Raw genomic sequence first — 17239 nt, forward strand, 5'->3', positions numbered from 1 at the left:
CCTCTAAGTGTCTACAAAGCCCACAAAGGGTTGTTATAACTACAGCTCCCACAAGGGAGCGCGCTCAAACGGGATGACGTCACGCGAAGAGGAAAACGCTAATCACCCTACTACTTCACAACATTTTATTATTTTTATTTATTTGATTTGCCAATTGTTTACAAGATAATAAGTATAAATGTATACATAGTTGTGAATACATGAAATGGGTACATATAAGAAAAATAAAAGAATAAGAGAAACAATAGGACAGGGACGGTAGGCACGTTGGTGCGCTTATGCACGCCCCCTACAGACTTCTTAGGAAAGGGGTGAGGTCAATAGTAGACAGTCTAAGGTTAAAGTTTTTGGGGTTTGGGGAAGAAACTACAGAGTCGGGTAGAGGATTCCAGACATTGACCACTCTATTGCTGAAGTCGTATTTCCTGCAATCAAGTTTGGTGCGGTTAACTTTGAGTTTGTATCTATTGTGTGCTCTTGTGTTGTTATGGTTGAAGCTGAAGTATTCATTGACAGGTAGGACATTGCAAGCCTCCTATCAAAAAGAAGAGCCGTGACAGAATCGCGGGGCATGCTGGGAAACGGAGTCCCCGCTCCATTCAAATCATGGCGGCCCTAGTGAGGGGGAAAAAAAAAAAACAGTGTCTCCCATAATGCAGCGCGACAGCGGCGGAAGAATATCTAAAGCATTCTCTCCTGGGATTTGATTTATGACTTTTTTAAAAATAATACGGAAGTGGCGTCACAAGTGTCAGGAAACAATCCGTCCGGAGCGAGGAAGCCAGTTCCTTTTCCGAGGTCGGAGGTTGGGCGGCGCTGAGGCACCGGGGCGGGCGGGCGAGCGAGCGAGCGAGCTAAGCGGCCACGATGCTGATCAAAGTGAAGGTGAGGCGGGAAAACACCGGCGGAGGGAGCCGCGAACGGGCCCATCCAAGTGCGCTGAGGCACGGCATCCCTGACAGCGGCGGCCGCGGTGCATTATGGGTGGCTCTGAGGCGCCCGCTGCTTTTTCTGCCTCAGCCGGCACGCTCCATGCCGTGACGGGCGGCCTTCCTTAGCGCCGGGCTGGTTGGTGGAGCCCTCATACCTAAGGCGTGGGTTGTGTCAAGGAACACAATCCCCACGAAAAGGCACCGCGACCCCAGTGATTTAGCCTCCTTCGGTCGAAGCCCCAGGAGATTTAGGATATTTCTCAGAAAAAGATCCACTAATTGGACGACCCAACGTAAATTAGTCACTGATCTACAACGTTAGTGCAGGTAGCCCTCGGCTTACGACGGCAGCGGGACCCGTTGCTAAGTGAGCCGGTTGTGCAGCGAGTTAATTTTTCGCCGACTTTTGGCTCCCTTTGGGGACTTTTCTCGCCCCGGTTGTTAAGCGAACCCCAGCAGCGTCGTTAAGTAAGTGGCTTTTGCCACATTTTTAGGACTTTGCCTGCCCTATTTCCAAAGTGAACCGCTGCCGTTGCTAAGCCACATGGTTGTTAAGCGAATCCGGCTTCCCCCTGGACTTTACTTGCCGGAAGGTCGCAAAAGGGGGGGGGGGGGATCACATGACACACACACACACACCCCGGGCATTGTGACTGTCGTAAATAGGAGCCGGTTGCCCATCGCCTGAATTTTGATCACGTGACCACTGTAGATGCTGCAACGGTCGTAAGTGTGAAAAGCGGTCATAAGCCAACTTTGAATGGTCACTAAATGAACGGTTGTAAGCCAAGGACTGCCTGTAACCAGACGGTTGCCCAAAGGGCTTCAGATTTTGTGCCTTGGGAAAAGTTGCAAGGGAAGAAGCAGGCATAAATAAATCATCACCTACGGTAGAAATTCAGTGTGTGGGGCGTGAAGGATGTGTGTTTATTTTCATGGTCATGATGTGCGCTAAAGATGGTGTTTGATTTCGTTGTTGTACGAGGTGCAATGACAAGTAAACTAAACTAAACTAAAGTGGAGCATAATAATTGACAACAACAATATAATAGTAGTAATAATAATAATAATAGTTGTAGTTCATTTACCATGAAAATAAAAACGAGTCTTATATTTTGGGGGGCTCCAAAATAAGCAACAGGGCTTATTTTTAGGGGATGTCTTTTTTTCCCATGTACAGGAGGCAGCGAGTGTAGGGGCCGACGGGAGTGGGAGCGCTGCTACCGCTGGGCTGGTTCTCTCCATGCGCTCGTCACCTCATGTGCTGGCCATGCCTACCACCTGGGCTGATGATGACCTTCACTAGGTCTTATTTTTCGGGTAGGGCTTATGTTAGGCTCCCTTAAAAATCTGGCAAGGGCTTATTTTCAGGATAGATCTTATTTTGGGGGGAAACATGGTAATAATAATAATAGTACATTTTAAGAAGATACTTGGTTGATACCCAGAATGCTGGCAGCATCCCGTATCAACCATCAGAGCCAGTCAATAATATTTGTGATACATTTTAAAATGTTTAGTTGACTGAGTTTCATGTTTAATGAATAAAAGTTTATAATAGTAATAATAATCCAGGGTCAAAGAAAAAGAACTGAAAAAAAATTTCATGAAATATTGCGACCTGGCCATCAAAACTACATGATTATGGATGAAACGTGTAACAGTGGTATCGAAGAATTTTATAAAATACATCAAGAAATTGCAGTTTCCTTCAATAACACCTGCAGAGGTTCAAAAAACTGTGCTACTTGGAACATAGTACATTTTAAGAAGATACTTGGTTGATATCTAGGATGCTGGCAGCAACCCATATCAACCATCAGAGCCAGTCAGTAGTATTTGTGATACATTTTATCACAAATATCACAAAATACAAAGACCTACAAATAGAAATAGAACAACTATGGCAAAGGCAAGCAAGGGTAGTACTAATAGTAATAGGATTCTGGGTGCAGTCCCAAAACAACTGGAGCACTGTTTGAACACCATAGGCATTGACAAATTTGCCATCGGTCAATTGCAGAAGGCAGCTTTACTTGGAACAGCTTCCATCCTGCAGCAATATCTGTAACACCATCAAACATCCAGATTTGCCTACCCCAGGTCCTTGGTAAGGACTCAATAGGTAGACAAAAATGCCAAACCCAGTCTGAACATCTGGCTGACTGTGCGATGAGTAATAACAATAATAAAAATAAAAACAATAATATATTTGCCAACTGGCATGGGATAAAGTGGGGTCACATTTTGGAGGTGGCTAAGTAGTTTAGTGCAAGATCTCACTTCCACGCTGTGTACACATTGTTTTCTCTTGATTATTAATCTTAATGTTTGATGTTTTAATGTTTTAATCCTATAATTGTTTTATTCTGTTATTTATGGTATTGTGAGTCACTTGATGGAAATGGGTGGCATTCAAATTTAATAAATAATGTAACAATTGACGGTAATGACCAAAAAAAGTCTGGATAGTAGACATGGCAGCACTTGCAGGCAGCAGGAGAGAAGAGAAAGAACTGTAGAAAGTAACAAAATACAAAGACCTAGAAAGAGAATGACTGTGGCAAAAGAAAGCAAAGGTAGGACCAATAATGCTAGCCACTTTGGGTGCAATCCCAAAAACATCTGGAACACCTCTTGAACGCCATTCGGCATTGACAAAAATCCCCATCGGTCAATTGTAAAAGGCAGCTTTACTCCGAATAGCTTACATCCTGTGACAATACCTTTAACGCCATCAAATATCAGCATCCAATACTTGAGGGAGGAGGGGGAAAAGCTGTTTTCCAAGGCACCCGACGGCCAGACAAGGAACATTTGGCTGACGGTGCAACCAACTAAAATAATCATACATTGTAATATCTCATTCTCATATACGTTTGCATATAAATTGCTTTAAGGTCTTTGTTTTATTTATCAAATTGTATTTGCTATCCATCTCATGGGTCAGGTGACTCTGAGTGGCTTGTTTCCTGGTTTATCAACTAAAACAGATTGTTGGGCTACAAACCAACTACTGTTCATCCATCAGACACTCTTATCCTTTAGAACAGGGGTCCTCAACCACCGGGCCGCGGACCGGTACCGGGCCGCGGAGCACTCTCTACCGGGCCGCAAAGAATTTTTTTTTAAAAAAATGGCGGCTTTCTTCACCTTCGGTGAATGCTGCTGGGATCGGGGATCAAGGACACAAATGAAAGAAGGGGAGGGAGGAAGCAACCGAAGCCTGTCCTTCTCTCTGGGTCAGCTCTCTCAGTCGCTCTCTCGCTCCTCCACCAGCACAGGAAGAAACTGCTTCAAAGAAGCCGGGGGGCTTTCCTGTCGCCGCAGCTTCGCCGAAGCGCCCGTTTCTCCCCCACCCCCACCCCGCCCGCCCGCCCGCTCTGCCTGCCTGCCTGCCTTCGTTAATGGTTGAATCGGAACAGCTTCGGCTGAGTAAAAGAGGCGAATAGTTATTATTCTCAGCCGAAGCTGCTCCCAAACAACCAGAAACTAAGGCAGGCAGGCAGAATGGGACACTGTGGATTGAAGCGCGCGTGCGCGGGGTGGGAGTGGGGGTGAAACGGGCGCTTCGGAATAGCTGCGGCGACAGGAAAAGCCCCCCCGGCTTCTTTGAAGCAGTTTCTTCCTTGGATGGTGGAGCAGCGAGAGAGCGAAGCCTCCTTCTCTTCTCCCTTCTCCCCCAGCCCCCCCCTCCTTGCAAAAATTTTCTGCTTGAAACCGGTCCCTGGTACAAAAAGGTTGGGGACCACTGCTTTAGAAGGTGAAGGATTCTCACCGTTTCTAACTTTTAATCATACTTTTGATTTTCCCCTGGCATTTTCTCCCAGGCTCCAGCAAAGGAGAGTGAAACCCCCCTTGCTTCATCAATCTTGTCATCTTTTGTCTTTCTGGCTAAATGTTATTGATTTTATTGTAATAGTTGGGAACTGTCTGGAGGCATTGAAAGTCAGAGAGCATACAGTTGTTTTATTGTTATTATTTTACTCAACTCCTGGCATGCTGCTGTGTTTTCAAACTCATCCGAATTCAGATGGATTGCATATATTTTGTTAGCCTTAACTATTCTTTGATTCATTCAGCTCAGCATCCTTTGTAATCACTAGAAAATATTACTTGCTGGCCAAGCCTGTGAAAAGATTGCCCTGGGTTTCTCTACATCCAAAGCAGCCTTCCAGAAGGAGGAATGAAAAAAAGGACTTAATAAAAATTCATTTAATGAAGAGAAGGACTAGGGGGTGACACTAGGAGCAATGTTCCAGTATTTGAGGGGCTGCCCCAAAGAAGAGGGAGTCAAGCTTTTATCCAAAGCTCCTGAAGGCAGGACAAGAAACAAGGGATGGAAACTAATCAAGGAGAGAAGCAACCTGGAATTAAGGAGGAATTTCTTAACAGTGAGGACAATTAACCAGTGGAACAGCTTGCCACCAGAAGTTGTGGGCCCTTCATCACTGGAGGTTTTTTAAGAAGAGACTGGACAAAGATTTGTCAAGAACAGTACAGGATCTCCTCCTTTAACAGGGTTGGACTAGAAAACCTCTAAGGTCCCTTTCAACGCTGTTACGCTATTATTCTGAATACCGATTCACTAAATGACCGTCTTCCTCTGTTCTGGAAATTCTGTCCATATTTTTGAATTCAAAGCATTAATAGCCACTAAAAAGCATTAATAGCCACTTTGAATTCAAAGCATTAATAGCCAAAGATGATGGACAGGCAAAATCTTGAGGCCTAAATCTAATTAATAGGTTGGAGAGAGAGTCATTTTGGATGTTAATTACAAGCCAGCTCTTCTGAGAGGCTCAGCTGGTAATTAAAAGATGTGAGGGCTCCCCTCTGTTAGCTATAAATGCCAGCAAAATTTCTAAGCATGGTGTGATCTAAGCCAGAATGCAGATGAATGAAATATCTTTTTTATTTGTGCATAAGCAAGGAAAGGCCCCCAGAGATACAAAGTTCCATCCCCATCTCTCTTTAGAACCGAACCAGAGTGGGATTCTGCAGAGGAAGTGGACAGTGATGGTTTGATGAAACCTTTTTTTCTCCTTTCCTTGCAGACGCTGACCGGGAAAGAGATAGAGATAGACATCGAACCGACGGACAAGGTATCAACCCTCAAAGGAATGGGGTGGGTTTTAATCTTGCTTGACTACCCTTGCTACGTGTCCTACTTTGCCTTCAAATGCAATTCACCCACAAAGCCATGTTTGTTAGAGAGAGGAAGGGCTGTATTTGAGGCTTCTGCGCAAAGTAGGGGGAACTCCTCCACCACGGCCCCACCCTTTCTTTCTACAAACTTTATAAAGCCTTAGTAAGGCCGCATCTGGAATCCTGCATCCAGTTTTGGTCATCAGGTTACAAAAAAAAACGTTGAGACTTTGGAAAAAGTGCAAAGAAGAGGAACTAATATGATTAAAGGGCTGGATAATTTAAATGAGGATAATCTAATGTACTCTAAGCAGGGCATGTAAATTGAATGCTTCTGGGGTGATTACTGGAGACTAAAACAGAACAAACGGTTGCAGGAACTGGGCTTGGCTAGTCTAGAGAAAAGAAGGACTGCGGGGGGAAACGGACATAAGAGCAGTCTTCCAACATTTGAGGGGCTGTGTGGATTTCAACTCCCAGAATTCCCTAGCCAGCTATAGTCCTCGCCTTACAATCGGACATTCAGTGACCATTCAAAGTTACAACGACGCTGAAAAAAGTGACATTTTTTTAACACGTAGGGCTGTTCCAGCCTCCCCGTGGTCACATGATCAGTTTTGGGACGCTTGGCAAGGCATAGAATCAAAATAATAATGCCCCTTTATAAAGCCTTAGTAAGGCCAGACCTGGAATAGTGCATCCAATTTTGGTCACCACATTTCAAAAAATATGTTTTCAGCCTTTGGGGGGGGAAATGCAGAGAAGAGCAATTAAGAGGATTAAAGGCCTGGAGGCTAAAACCTATGAAGAAAGGTTGCAGGAATTGGGGGTGGCCAGTCTAGAAAAAAGGAGGACTGGGGGGATGTGACAGCAGTCTTCCAGTATTTGAGGGTCTGCCACAAAAAGGATGTCCACCCATTCTCCAAAGCACATGAAGACAAGAAACAAGGAATGAAAACTAACCAAGGAGAGAAGCAACCTGAAGTTAAGGAGAGACTTCCTAACAGTGAGTACAATTAACCAGTGGAACAGCTTCCCACCAGAAGTCGTGGATGCTCCATCACTGGGTTGCCCAGTCATTTGTCTGAAATGCTACATAGGTTCTCCTGCTTGAGCAGGGGACTGGACTAGCAGACCTCCAAGGCCCCTTCCAGCTCTATTCTGATTGATTGGTCTCCAGATAACTTCAGGGAAGGGAATTGAGCCATGATCACAGAGAAACCACCCCTTCCATAGCCCCCAAAGTGCTTTTTCAAGAGGCAACTGGACTTCCTGGTGGTTGTTTTTCTTCGAAGACCTTTCGCTTCTCATCCAAGAAGCTTCTTCAGCTCTTCATAGAATGATTCAGCCGCTTTCTACATCCTTAAATTCATCTTCCTCTCTTAACTTGCAATTGTTGGCGAAACTTCCTTCTCAGTCTTCTTTTCACACAATGGTTTCCTTCACTGAGTGACACTTTTTCCAGAACCTCTCTTCATCCCCCACCAGACCCTAAGATGTTAATGACTGCAAGTGCATCCACCTGGATGGGAATCCCAGCCACTTTCCTAAGCTCTCAGGTAGTTCCTGGAGAAGCTCTTCTGACAGTGGTCAGGTGTTGATGGCCTACACAGGAGCAGCTTTGAAAAGCGGCCATAGGTTGTAGAGAAGATGCTTGGGTGCTTTCTTGGAACAGAATCAAACATTACAGCAATGTTTTCTCAATCTTGGGAAGTGGAAGATGGGTGGACTTCAACTCCCAGAGTTCTGTGGTCATCTTCAAGTGGTCCAGCTTGAGAAATACAGTATGTTAAGGGATGCTGACGCTTTGTGAGTTTTCAAAGTTTCGAGAATTTGCCATTGGTCTTCCCAGGCGTGAGCCAAACATCTAAAGCAGTGTTTTTCAAACTTGGCAATTTGAAGATGGCTGGCTGGCTAGCTGGGGAATTCTGGGAGTTGAAATCCACCCGTCTTAAACGTTGTCAAGGTTGCAAACGCTGGTCTAAAGTCGCCCCGTGTTGCTTGTTCCCTCCTCCCAACCGGTGGAAGTTAAGAGTTCTACAGGAAAATTGGCCTTACTCTCTTTTTCTCCCTTTCTCTGTTTCCTTTCAGGTGGAAAGAATAAAAGAGCGGGTGGAAGAAAAGGAAGGCATCCCGCCTCAACAGCAGCGACTCATCTACAGCGGAAAGCAAATGTGAGTTTCAAGGTGGAGAGTTCATCGTGCCAGCATAGTTTTTAATCCTGATTTTTTTAGGGGAGGGACATGAAAAAATGTGAAAAAAGCCCATCAAACGAAACCAAGCCGAGAATGCTTTGAAAAGCAAGGGAATCGCAGTTCGCAACCTTCCCTGCAAAGGAGCAGAGGCATTGGGGAAGCCGGTGGGAAGTCGGATGTCATGATCACATGAGGTCCTCACTTAACGCCCCATATGGTCCTTGTTTAACAAGGGCAACTGGGACCTATTGGGATTGCTGTCTCTCTTACCATGCAGCCAGGTGAACATCCCGCTTTATGACTGCATTGCTTGATGACAAAAATTCTGGTGCCAATGCCAGTCATTAAGTGAAGGCTATCTGTAATTTGAGCCTGCTGAGGCTGGAGTGACAAGTCTGGATTGATTCGTTTCATGAAACCATTGGCTTGTTTTATTAGCCATCCAAGAAAACCTATCCATTCCTCCTTTATATATTATATAGTTTCCTCTAATCCACTGCAATTTAACAAAACCCAGAAACGAAAATTGAAATAACGATAGAGGAATCTTTTTCTTGGGTGGCCCTAAACGTGCTCTGGGAATTCACATTTTTCTGTGAAGGTTCTTTGATAAGATCAATGCATGCACACTCCTCAATTTACAACAGTTTGTTTAATGGCTTACGGCCATTTGTCAAACGTATGACCACTTTTAACACAACGTTGCAGCATCTCCAAGATCACATGATCAAAATTCAAACACTTGGCAACTGACTCATATTTATAACGATCACAGCGTCCCGGGAGTCAGGTGATCGCCTTTTGCGACCTTCCAACAGAGTCCAGGGGCAAGCCAAGATTCATTTAACAACCGTGTTCCCAACTTAACAACTGCAGTGATTCACTTAGCCAACCGCGGCAAGAAAATGGGGGCAAAATTTCACTTCACAAATGTCTCGTTTAGTAGCATAAATTTGGGGCCCCAATTGTGGCTGTAAGTCGAGGACCACCTGTAATACAGGGACCCAAAATAGGAACCTCCACCTACCTGCCATTTAAAAGACAGACAGAAGTCAAGGAAACAAAACAACCAGCAACCCAGAAGACATTTTTCCCTCGCACCCAACACCCAGATATGGAGTTAAGCGGGGCCAGATAAACAATTAGAAAAGACACAATTTTGTTATCAAGTTAAGAAACCTCACCCCAATCACAGCTGGTTCCCGTCAGGGTTCCAACATGCCCTAATTAATTCATGAGCCTCGAGCTAAGTTTCAAGAAAACGCAGGCGGCTCTGCCTCACATAATTTACTGCCTGCCTGTGACCCTGTTTCCCCCCCCCCTCCTCCCAGGGTGTGTCCTAAATCACATTCTCCAATGGAGCACTTTAGCTTGGTAATGAAACATCTGGAGGAAAACCCAAGGCTCAGCTAACCCCAAGGACAACCACCCCAACTTCAGCTCTAATTCTCAAAACAATCCAAAACTCGCTCCGAAGATATACACGCTGAGCACAATCGACCCTCAACGTTTACGCGGTTAAGCGAGGCATTGATTTAAGGGATTTTGTCTCCATCCTACCACTTTTCTCGCCGTGTTCATGAAGTGAATCGCTGCAGTTCCCCCGTTGACTTTGCTCGTCCGAAGGTCGCAAAAGCGGATCACGTGACCCCTGGGACACTGCAGCCGTCATAACTATGATTCAGTTGCCAAACGTCTGAATTTTGATCGCGCGCATGTGGGAATGTTGCAACGGTTTTAAGTGTGAAACGTGGTCATAAGCCTCTTTTTTCAGTGCCACTGTAACTTTCAACAGTCATTAAGGGAAATGATGTAGACTTCCTGTAAATGAAATCTTTCTTTAATACCCTTATTTCTTTGAGTGGAAAATCTAAATTCGCTTACATATTGATGCTATCAACTATATCTTCTCAAGTTAATCAATCATCATCTTTTAACCAACCTAGAATGCCTTGCAGGGTGGAATCTGGGCAACTGAATGGAGCTGGAAGAATATGTTTTAATGGCCGGATGCCCTTCCTATTACCAGTGGGGAGTTTTTGTTCAGCAAATATATTCTCAGTGTGCCCAGAGAGAGAAATATCTGCCTCTACCTAGGCTCGAACCAGATTTCTAATACACCCCGGGAATGATATAACAGTCCAGATCCCAAAAATAGGGGTTCACCCCCTGCTTTTCTCTCTCCCCTGCCCCCACAGGAACGATGAGAAAACGGCCGCCGACTACAAGATCCAGGGTGGCTCCGTCCTCCACTTGGTCCTAGCCTTGCGTGGAGGCCTGCGATGATGGTGCCCCTGGCCCTGCTGCACTACCCTCCTTTACTCAAAGCCCCCGGATGTGAGTTAGCCTCACACACCCCCTCGAGTTGTCATGGGAGGCCCGTTGGGTTCAAATCCCAGAAGGGCTGCCTGGCATCGCTGCCTCCCCACATGTCTCTTTATCTGCAAACTGTCATTCTACAGGTTGGGGGGAGGAATATTTTGGGGGGACGGGGTGCTTTTTTTGAGTTATGGGGGTGCAGCCTCCCTCTGGCCACACGTGGATAAGGAGGCATCTGCTGTTTCTCGCCACCCGGGTTCCAGCGGCCCTTTCCCCATCATCCCCGTCATGTCGTGGCTAATAAATGTTCAATAAACATGTCACAATCGTCACGGTTTCTTTGTGTCTCCTGGGGCCTGCAGGGTTTCCGGGTTGTATTTGTGTGTGTGTCTTGAGTCGCCTTTGCTAAGTCCTCGATGTACGACCGTAATCCTCAATTTACGACCGGTCACTTAGGAACAGTTCAAAGCTAAGACGGAGCCCGCAAAAAGGTATTGGAGACCAACTTTCAACTTACAAACACACACACGTCCTCTTGCATCGCCATTTGCGTGCTCGACAACCAGACTGCCTCGGCCGCCATTTTCTGCGTCTCGTGGTCGTGTGAGGATATTTTGCGTCATCTTACATCTGGCTTCCGACAAACGTCCATTGCAGGCAATCGGTTCACATGAAATCATGATTCGCTTAATGACCATTGCAAAAAAAAAAAAATCCTGTACGGTCTTTCGGTAAACTGCTTAACAACCTGCACACCTTAATCTTAATTCCGGACTCAAATTATGGTCTAAGGTGAGGACGACTAACATTTGAGTGGAGAAAGTTAAAATATTTATATTTTCATTAAAGGGGTGACAAAAATTTGGGGAAGATGCACTTCCAAGTTTAACTTCTCTTTTAAAAAAAACCTTGTATTTTTGGATTTATATCCTGCTTTTGCTTTGTACAATTGCGGGTGTTTTTATTTATTTTTTAAAAAATGGGACATCCTGGGTGACACAACAGTCAGCAACTCACATGATGGGCAAAGCGCCTGATCAAAGACATTCAGCTGCCCTTTGTGCTAAAGTGGGACTCGAACTCACTGCCCCCTGGAGATTGGATAAAAAGCGGGACTAGAACTCGCCCTCTCCTGGTGAGTGGCAAGAGACGAGCATATAATAAGCGGACCCTCCTCTCCTACCTTTGATCCTTGCTCCTCTTCATCGCTGAACCCCACACTCCCCTTAGCCCTGACGATGTTCCCTAGCTGGCTCATGAAACGTCTGCCAGACACCCGACTCAGAGGGCACCAATCACACCCCCGCCCGACACACACACACACAAACAATCCTTTCTTTAGCGACCGTTCTGAGCGACGATGGACGTGCTGGAGAGGCGGGGGCTCCAGCAGCCCCGCCCCGTTTCCTCTTCACCCTCTCCTGCCCAACAGCCTCGGGTTAACCGTCAAAGGAGGCGGGCAGGCACCAGCTGGCTGAGGGGCGGAGGAAGCCGAGAGGCATCCCGCTGCGAGCTTTCTGGCCGGCCGGGGGCAAAGAGATCGGGACTTCCCGGTTTGGTTTTTAGGAACCACCGAGGATCGCCCCGCCTTGCAACGAAGCTGACGCCCCCGCGGGCTTTGCAACCTGCCTTTTGCGCACAATCCTTTGCTCTGGGCGCTGGAAAGCCCCTCGGTGTCTGCGCCGATCCTATCCCCTCTTTCCTCCCTCGGGGGACCCCGTGGAGAGGCAGGCGATGTGCAGAAAACCCGCCTTGGTGGTGTTTGATCTGGGTGAGAGGGTTGAATCGCAACCCCCATCGTCCTGGGCTGCGGCTGGGGATTAGGGGAGTGGGAGCGATGGACTGGCCTGGGTGGTCGCGGGGAGGGGGGAGCTTGGGGAAGGCAGGAGGGTCTTTGTTGAAGACCTTGGACTGCCCCTTGTCAGAAATGGTGCAGGGTCTCCTGCTTAAAGGCTGGGGTTAGACTAGATGACCTGCAAGGTCCCTTCTTAATATGCTAATGAGGAGTGAAGCCGGTCCGCCTTCTGGGCGGGGAAAAAGAAACAAGTTAAAATCATTGGTCTAATTTCCTGGGGGGAGAGGAAATCTTTAAAGGTGGGAGCTGTTGGGCAGGCACCACACCTACACCTTAACGGACTCCATAGAGAGCCGTCGTGACCGCCTGAGGGCCCGGCCTCTTCATTTGACCCCCACTTAACCCTGGCGAGGAAGGGGGGCTCTGCAGAGATCAAAGCGGCTGAACAGAGGCTGGGCATCCAAGCGGCACCAGCGGCCATCACCATCACCGCAGAAAGGGGAGGAGAAGCTGCCTCGGCCGCTCCAAGATGGCCACCCACGCCCGGCCAGCTCCATCCCCCCCAGCGAAAGGAGACTGGAGGTCGTACATGGCTCCGTTTCACATCTTCAGGGAAGCCAATGACCTTCTGGCAGTATCGGACAAGAGGAGAAGAGCGTTTTTCCTGAGCTCCTGTGGACGGGACGTCTTCCAAACGGCTACGGCCCTCTCGGCACCAGCAGACGTGTAGGCAGTACGTGGGAGGGAGCTTCAGGACACGCTAGGAGCACATTATGCACCCCCAGCACCAGCCTTGGTCATGTGAGTTTCACCCCAGGGATCAAAAAGGCAGTGAGACAGTCTATGACTTTGTGGCAACGCTGATCTGGAGGACGAAAGGATGCGAGAGAGGCTCCCTGGGGGTATAAAAGACTTAATCCTACGGAGGCCATTAATGGCTCAGCTTGATCTCATGTTCCAAGACACCCTAGACGAGGCCAAGGCGAGTGAGTCCTCCAGGAGGTCAGCCGTTGCCATTCGCAGATCAAGTAGCGGACATCCCTCGGGCGGAGCGGCCACCGTGCATCACGAGAGCATGGAACACGGAGACAATACAGCCGAGGGTGACAAAATCCACCGCACTCGTTCCGAAGGGAAGGCAGGGAGTCCGGAAACGGGAGAGAGGCGCCTCTTTGGTGCCGCATATGGGGGCAATCCGCCCAGAGCGGCATGCCGATCCAAGGATGCCACTTGCCAAAGATGTGGACGGAAGGGACACAAGGCAACCCAGCCGGCTTCCTGCCTCCAGTGGCCTATTGTTTCCCCAACACGGCCATGTGCGACCCTGATGGGATTCCGGAAGGCGCCGTTTCCGAGGCACCAGCGAGGAGAAGGCCAAATCGCAGACACAAGGTAGCCCCTCAAACGTTCGTCAGCTACTACAGCGCGCAATGCTCCAAGAAATTCCACACCACCGTCGACATCGAGGTATCCCCGTGTGATATGGTGGTGGATACTGAAGTTCCTATATGACCCTCGTGTCCTGGGCAACTATTAAGAAGGCCATTCTGGGCTTCAGCTAAAACCCCATAAAGGCAAGTATAGGGTGACACCTCAAAACCTTTGGTCTGTGTTCCCGCCGGGGAAAAAGGCCAATCATTTTAAATTTAAATGGTGTATAAGCGCACCAACGTGCCTACCGTTCCTGTCCGATTGTTTTTGTTTTCCTATATGTATCCGTTTCATGTATTCATAACTATTTTTATACTTATACCTTTTATAATCTCTTGAAAGTATAAATAAATAAAAATAAATAAATTATTCCTTTTCCCTCCTAGAAAGCGGACCGGATTGACATCATCGTTCCTTGGCTTCACTCTCCATTAGCCTATGCAACAGTCTTCCTCCTCGACTTACAACATTTCGCTTAGTGACCGTTGGAAGTGACAACGGAACGGAGAAAAAAGGGAACTTGGGACCAACGTTTCATACCTAACAACCGTTGCAGCATCCAAGCCAAATTCACTTAAACCACCGACCCTGGCCACCAGATTTCTAACATGCCTTGAACTGAATGTTACAGGGATGGTGAAGCTTTGTGAGTTTGCTTTGTGGTCCTCCCAGGCATGAGCTGAACATCTAAAACCGGGTTTTTCAACCTTGGCAATTTGAAGATGGCTATCTGGGGAATCCTGGGGGTTGAAGCCCACCTTTGTAATATTCTCAAGGTTGCAAAACTCGGGTCTAAAATCGCCCCGTGTTGCTTCTAACGCCCCTTCCCTCCTCCCCTAAGGATCCCCTAATCCTCTAAGAATCGGGCGCATCTGTTTCTCGAATCCCAGACGGGCTGCCTGGCATCGCTGCCTCCCACATGTCTGTTTATCTGCAAACTGTCCTTCTAGAGGTTGGAGGGAGGATTGTGTTTTAGGGGAACGGGGTGCTTTTTTTTTTGAGTTACGGGGTGCAGCCTCCCTCTGGGCACATGTTGTTTGCCACCCGGGTTCCAAAGGCCATTTCCCCATCATCCCGTCAGTATGCGTGGCTAATAAATGTTCAATAAACATGTCACAATTGTCATGGTTTCATTTGTGTCTCCTGGGGCCTGCAGGGTTTCCGGGTGGTTGGAGGGTATTTTTTTTTTAAAGAATTTTTTTATTGATTTTTAAAAACAAACATAAACAAAACATAAAAATAAAAAACATAAAACATCTTTTTGAAAGCAGCTTGATCCGGTTACATCTCTTCGTACAGACACAAATTCAAATTCATGCTCATTTTTATATACCATTCCATATCTTATTACCATTCTACATTTTCTATATAGCTTCTCCCATCTTTTAACTTTCCTAATTTTATTCTGGAAGTTGAAGTCCATTCATGCTGGCTAGAGAATTCTGGGTCCACCCCAGCTTGCTTGGGAATTCTGGGCTTTTGAAGTCCATTTAGGCTGGGTAGAGAATTCTGGGAGTTGAAGTCCATTCATGCTGGCTAGAGAATTCTGGGAGTTGAAGTCCATTCATGCTGGCTAGAGAGTTCTGGGAGTTGAAGTCTATTCATGCTGGCCAGAGAGTTCTGGGAGTTAAAGTCCATTCATGCTGGCTAGAGACTTCTGGGAGTTGAAGTCCATTCATGCTGGCTAGAGAGTTCTGGGAGTTGAAGTCCATTCATGCTGGCTAGAGAATTCTGGGAGTTGAAGTCCATTCATGCTGGCTAGAGAGTTCTGGGAGTTGAAGTCCATTCATGCTGGCTAGAGACTTCTGGGAGTTGAAGTCCATTCATGTTGGCTAGAGACTTCTGGGAGTTGAAGTCCATTCATGCTGGCTAGAGACTTCTGGGAGTTGAAGTCCATTCATGCTGGCTAGAGAATTCTGGGAGTTGATGTCCATTCATGCTGGCTAGAGAATTGTGGGAGTTGATGTCCATTCATGCTGCCTACAAAATTCTGGGAGTTGATGTCCATTCATGCTGGCTAGAGAATTCTGGGAGTTGAAGTCCATTCATGCTGGCTAGAGAATTCTGGGAGTTGAAGTCCATTCATGCTGGCTAGAGAATTCTGGGAGTTGAAGCTCATGCGCCTGGCTAGGAGATTCTGGGAGTTGAAGTCCACCCATCTTCACGTGGCCAAGCTTGAAAAAGACAGCATGTTAAAAAGGTACTGAAGACCAAGTTTCAACTTACAAACACACACACGTCCTCTTGCATCGCCATTTGCGTGCTCGACAACCAGACTGCCTCGGCCGCCATTTTCTGCGTCTCGTGGTCGTATGAGGATATTTTACGTCATTTTACATCTGGCTTCCGACAAACGTCCATTGCAGGCAATCGGTTCACATGAAATCATGATTCGCTTAATGACCATTGCAAAAAAAAATAAGTCAAAACCCTGTACGTTCTTTCGGTGAGCTGCTTAACAACCTGCACACTTTAATCTTAATTCCGGACTCAAATTATGGTCTAAGGTGAGGACGACTAACATTTGAGTGGAGAAAGTTAAAATATTTATATTTTCATTAAAGGGGTGACAAAAATTTGGGGAAGATCCACTTCCAAGTTTAACTTCTCTTTTAAAAAAACCTTGTATTTTTAGATTTATATCCTGCTTTTGCTTTGTACAATTGCGGGTGTTTTTATTTATTTTTAAAAAAATGGGACATCCTGGGTGTCACAACCGTCAGCAACTCACATGATGGGCAAAGCGCCTGATCAAAGACATTCAGCTGCCCCTTGTGCTAAAGTGGGACTCGAACTCACTGCCCCCTGGTGATTGGCTATAAAGCGGGACTAGAACTCGCCCTCTCCTGCTGAGTGGCAAGAGTCGAGCATATAATAAGCGGACCCTCCTCTCTCCTACCATTGATCCTTGCTCCTCTTCATCGCTGAACCCCACACCCCTTAGCCCTGACGATGTTCCCCAGCTGGCTCATGAAACGTCTGCCAGAAAACCCCCGACTCAGAAGGCACCAATCACCCCCACGACACACACACAATCCTTTCTTTAGCGACCGTCCTGAGCGGCACGGACGTGCTGGAGAGGCGGGGGCTCCAGCAGCCCAGCCCTCTGGGGATTAGGGGAGTGGGAGCGATTGACTGGCCTGGGTGGTCGAGGGGAGGGGGGAGCTTGGGGAAGGCAGGAGGGTCTTTGTTGAAGACCTTGGATAGCCCCTTCTCAGAAATGGTGCAGAGTCTCCTGCCTAGGGGCTGGGGTTGGACTAGATGACCTGCAAGGTCCCTTCTGATTTTCCCAAAATCACCCAGCTGTCCTTTTTTGCCTAAGGCAGAATTAGAACTCACCATCCTCTAGTTGTTGGCTGAAATTTCCCAGCTGGCTTTAATGCCTAAAGCAGGACTAGAACTCTCAGCTCTCCTGCTGA

The 17239-nt window shown here is 47.1% G+C and overlaps 1 protein-coding gene across 3 annotated transcripts; it reads left to right on the forward strand.

The window, feature by feature from the left end:
* The first annotated feature begins 695 nt into the window (after nucleotides 1-695).
* NEDD8 (NEDD8 ubiquitin like modifier) lies at nucleotides 696-10922 on the forward strand. 3 transcript variants are annotated; one of them, XM_087947193.1, is made up of 5 exons: nucleotides 762-885; nucleotides 2113-2252; nucleotides 5990-6060; nucleotides 8172-8254; nucleotides 10474-10922. In XM_087947193.1, the coding sequence occupies exons 2-5, from the start codon at nucleotides 2192-2194 to the stop codon at nucleotides 10559-10561; spliced, it is 303 nt and encodes a 100-aa protein (XP_087803319.1). In that variant the 5' UTR covers nucleotides 762-885; nucleotides 2113-2191; the 3' UTR covers nucleotides 10562-10922. The 3 variants fall into 3 exon arrangements, with proteins under 3 accessions (XP_087803318.1, XP_087803320.1, XP_087803319.1); XM_087947192.1 differs by lacking the exon at nucleotides 2113-2252 and having other exon boundaries at nucleotides 696-885; XM_087947194.1 differs by lacking the exon at nucleotides 2113-2252 and having other exon boundaries at nucleotides 722-885; nucleotides 5990-6037.
* Nucleotides 10923-17239: the final 6317 nt, after the last annotated feature.

This window comes from Notechis scutatus, chromosome Z (assembly GCF_049901735.1).
Source record: "Notechis scutatus isolate UNSWTSFEM ecotype Mainland chromosome Z, rNotScu1.2, whole genome shotgun sequence".
NCBI lineage: Eukaryota > Metazoa > Chordata > Lepidosauria > Squamata > Elapidae > Notechis > Notechis scutatus.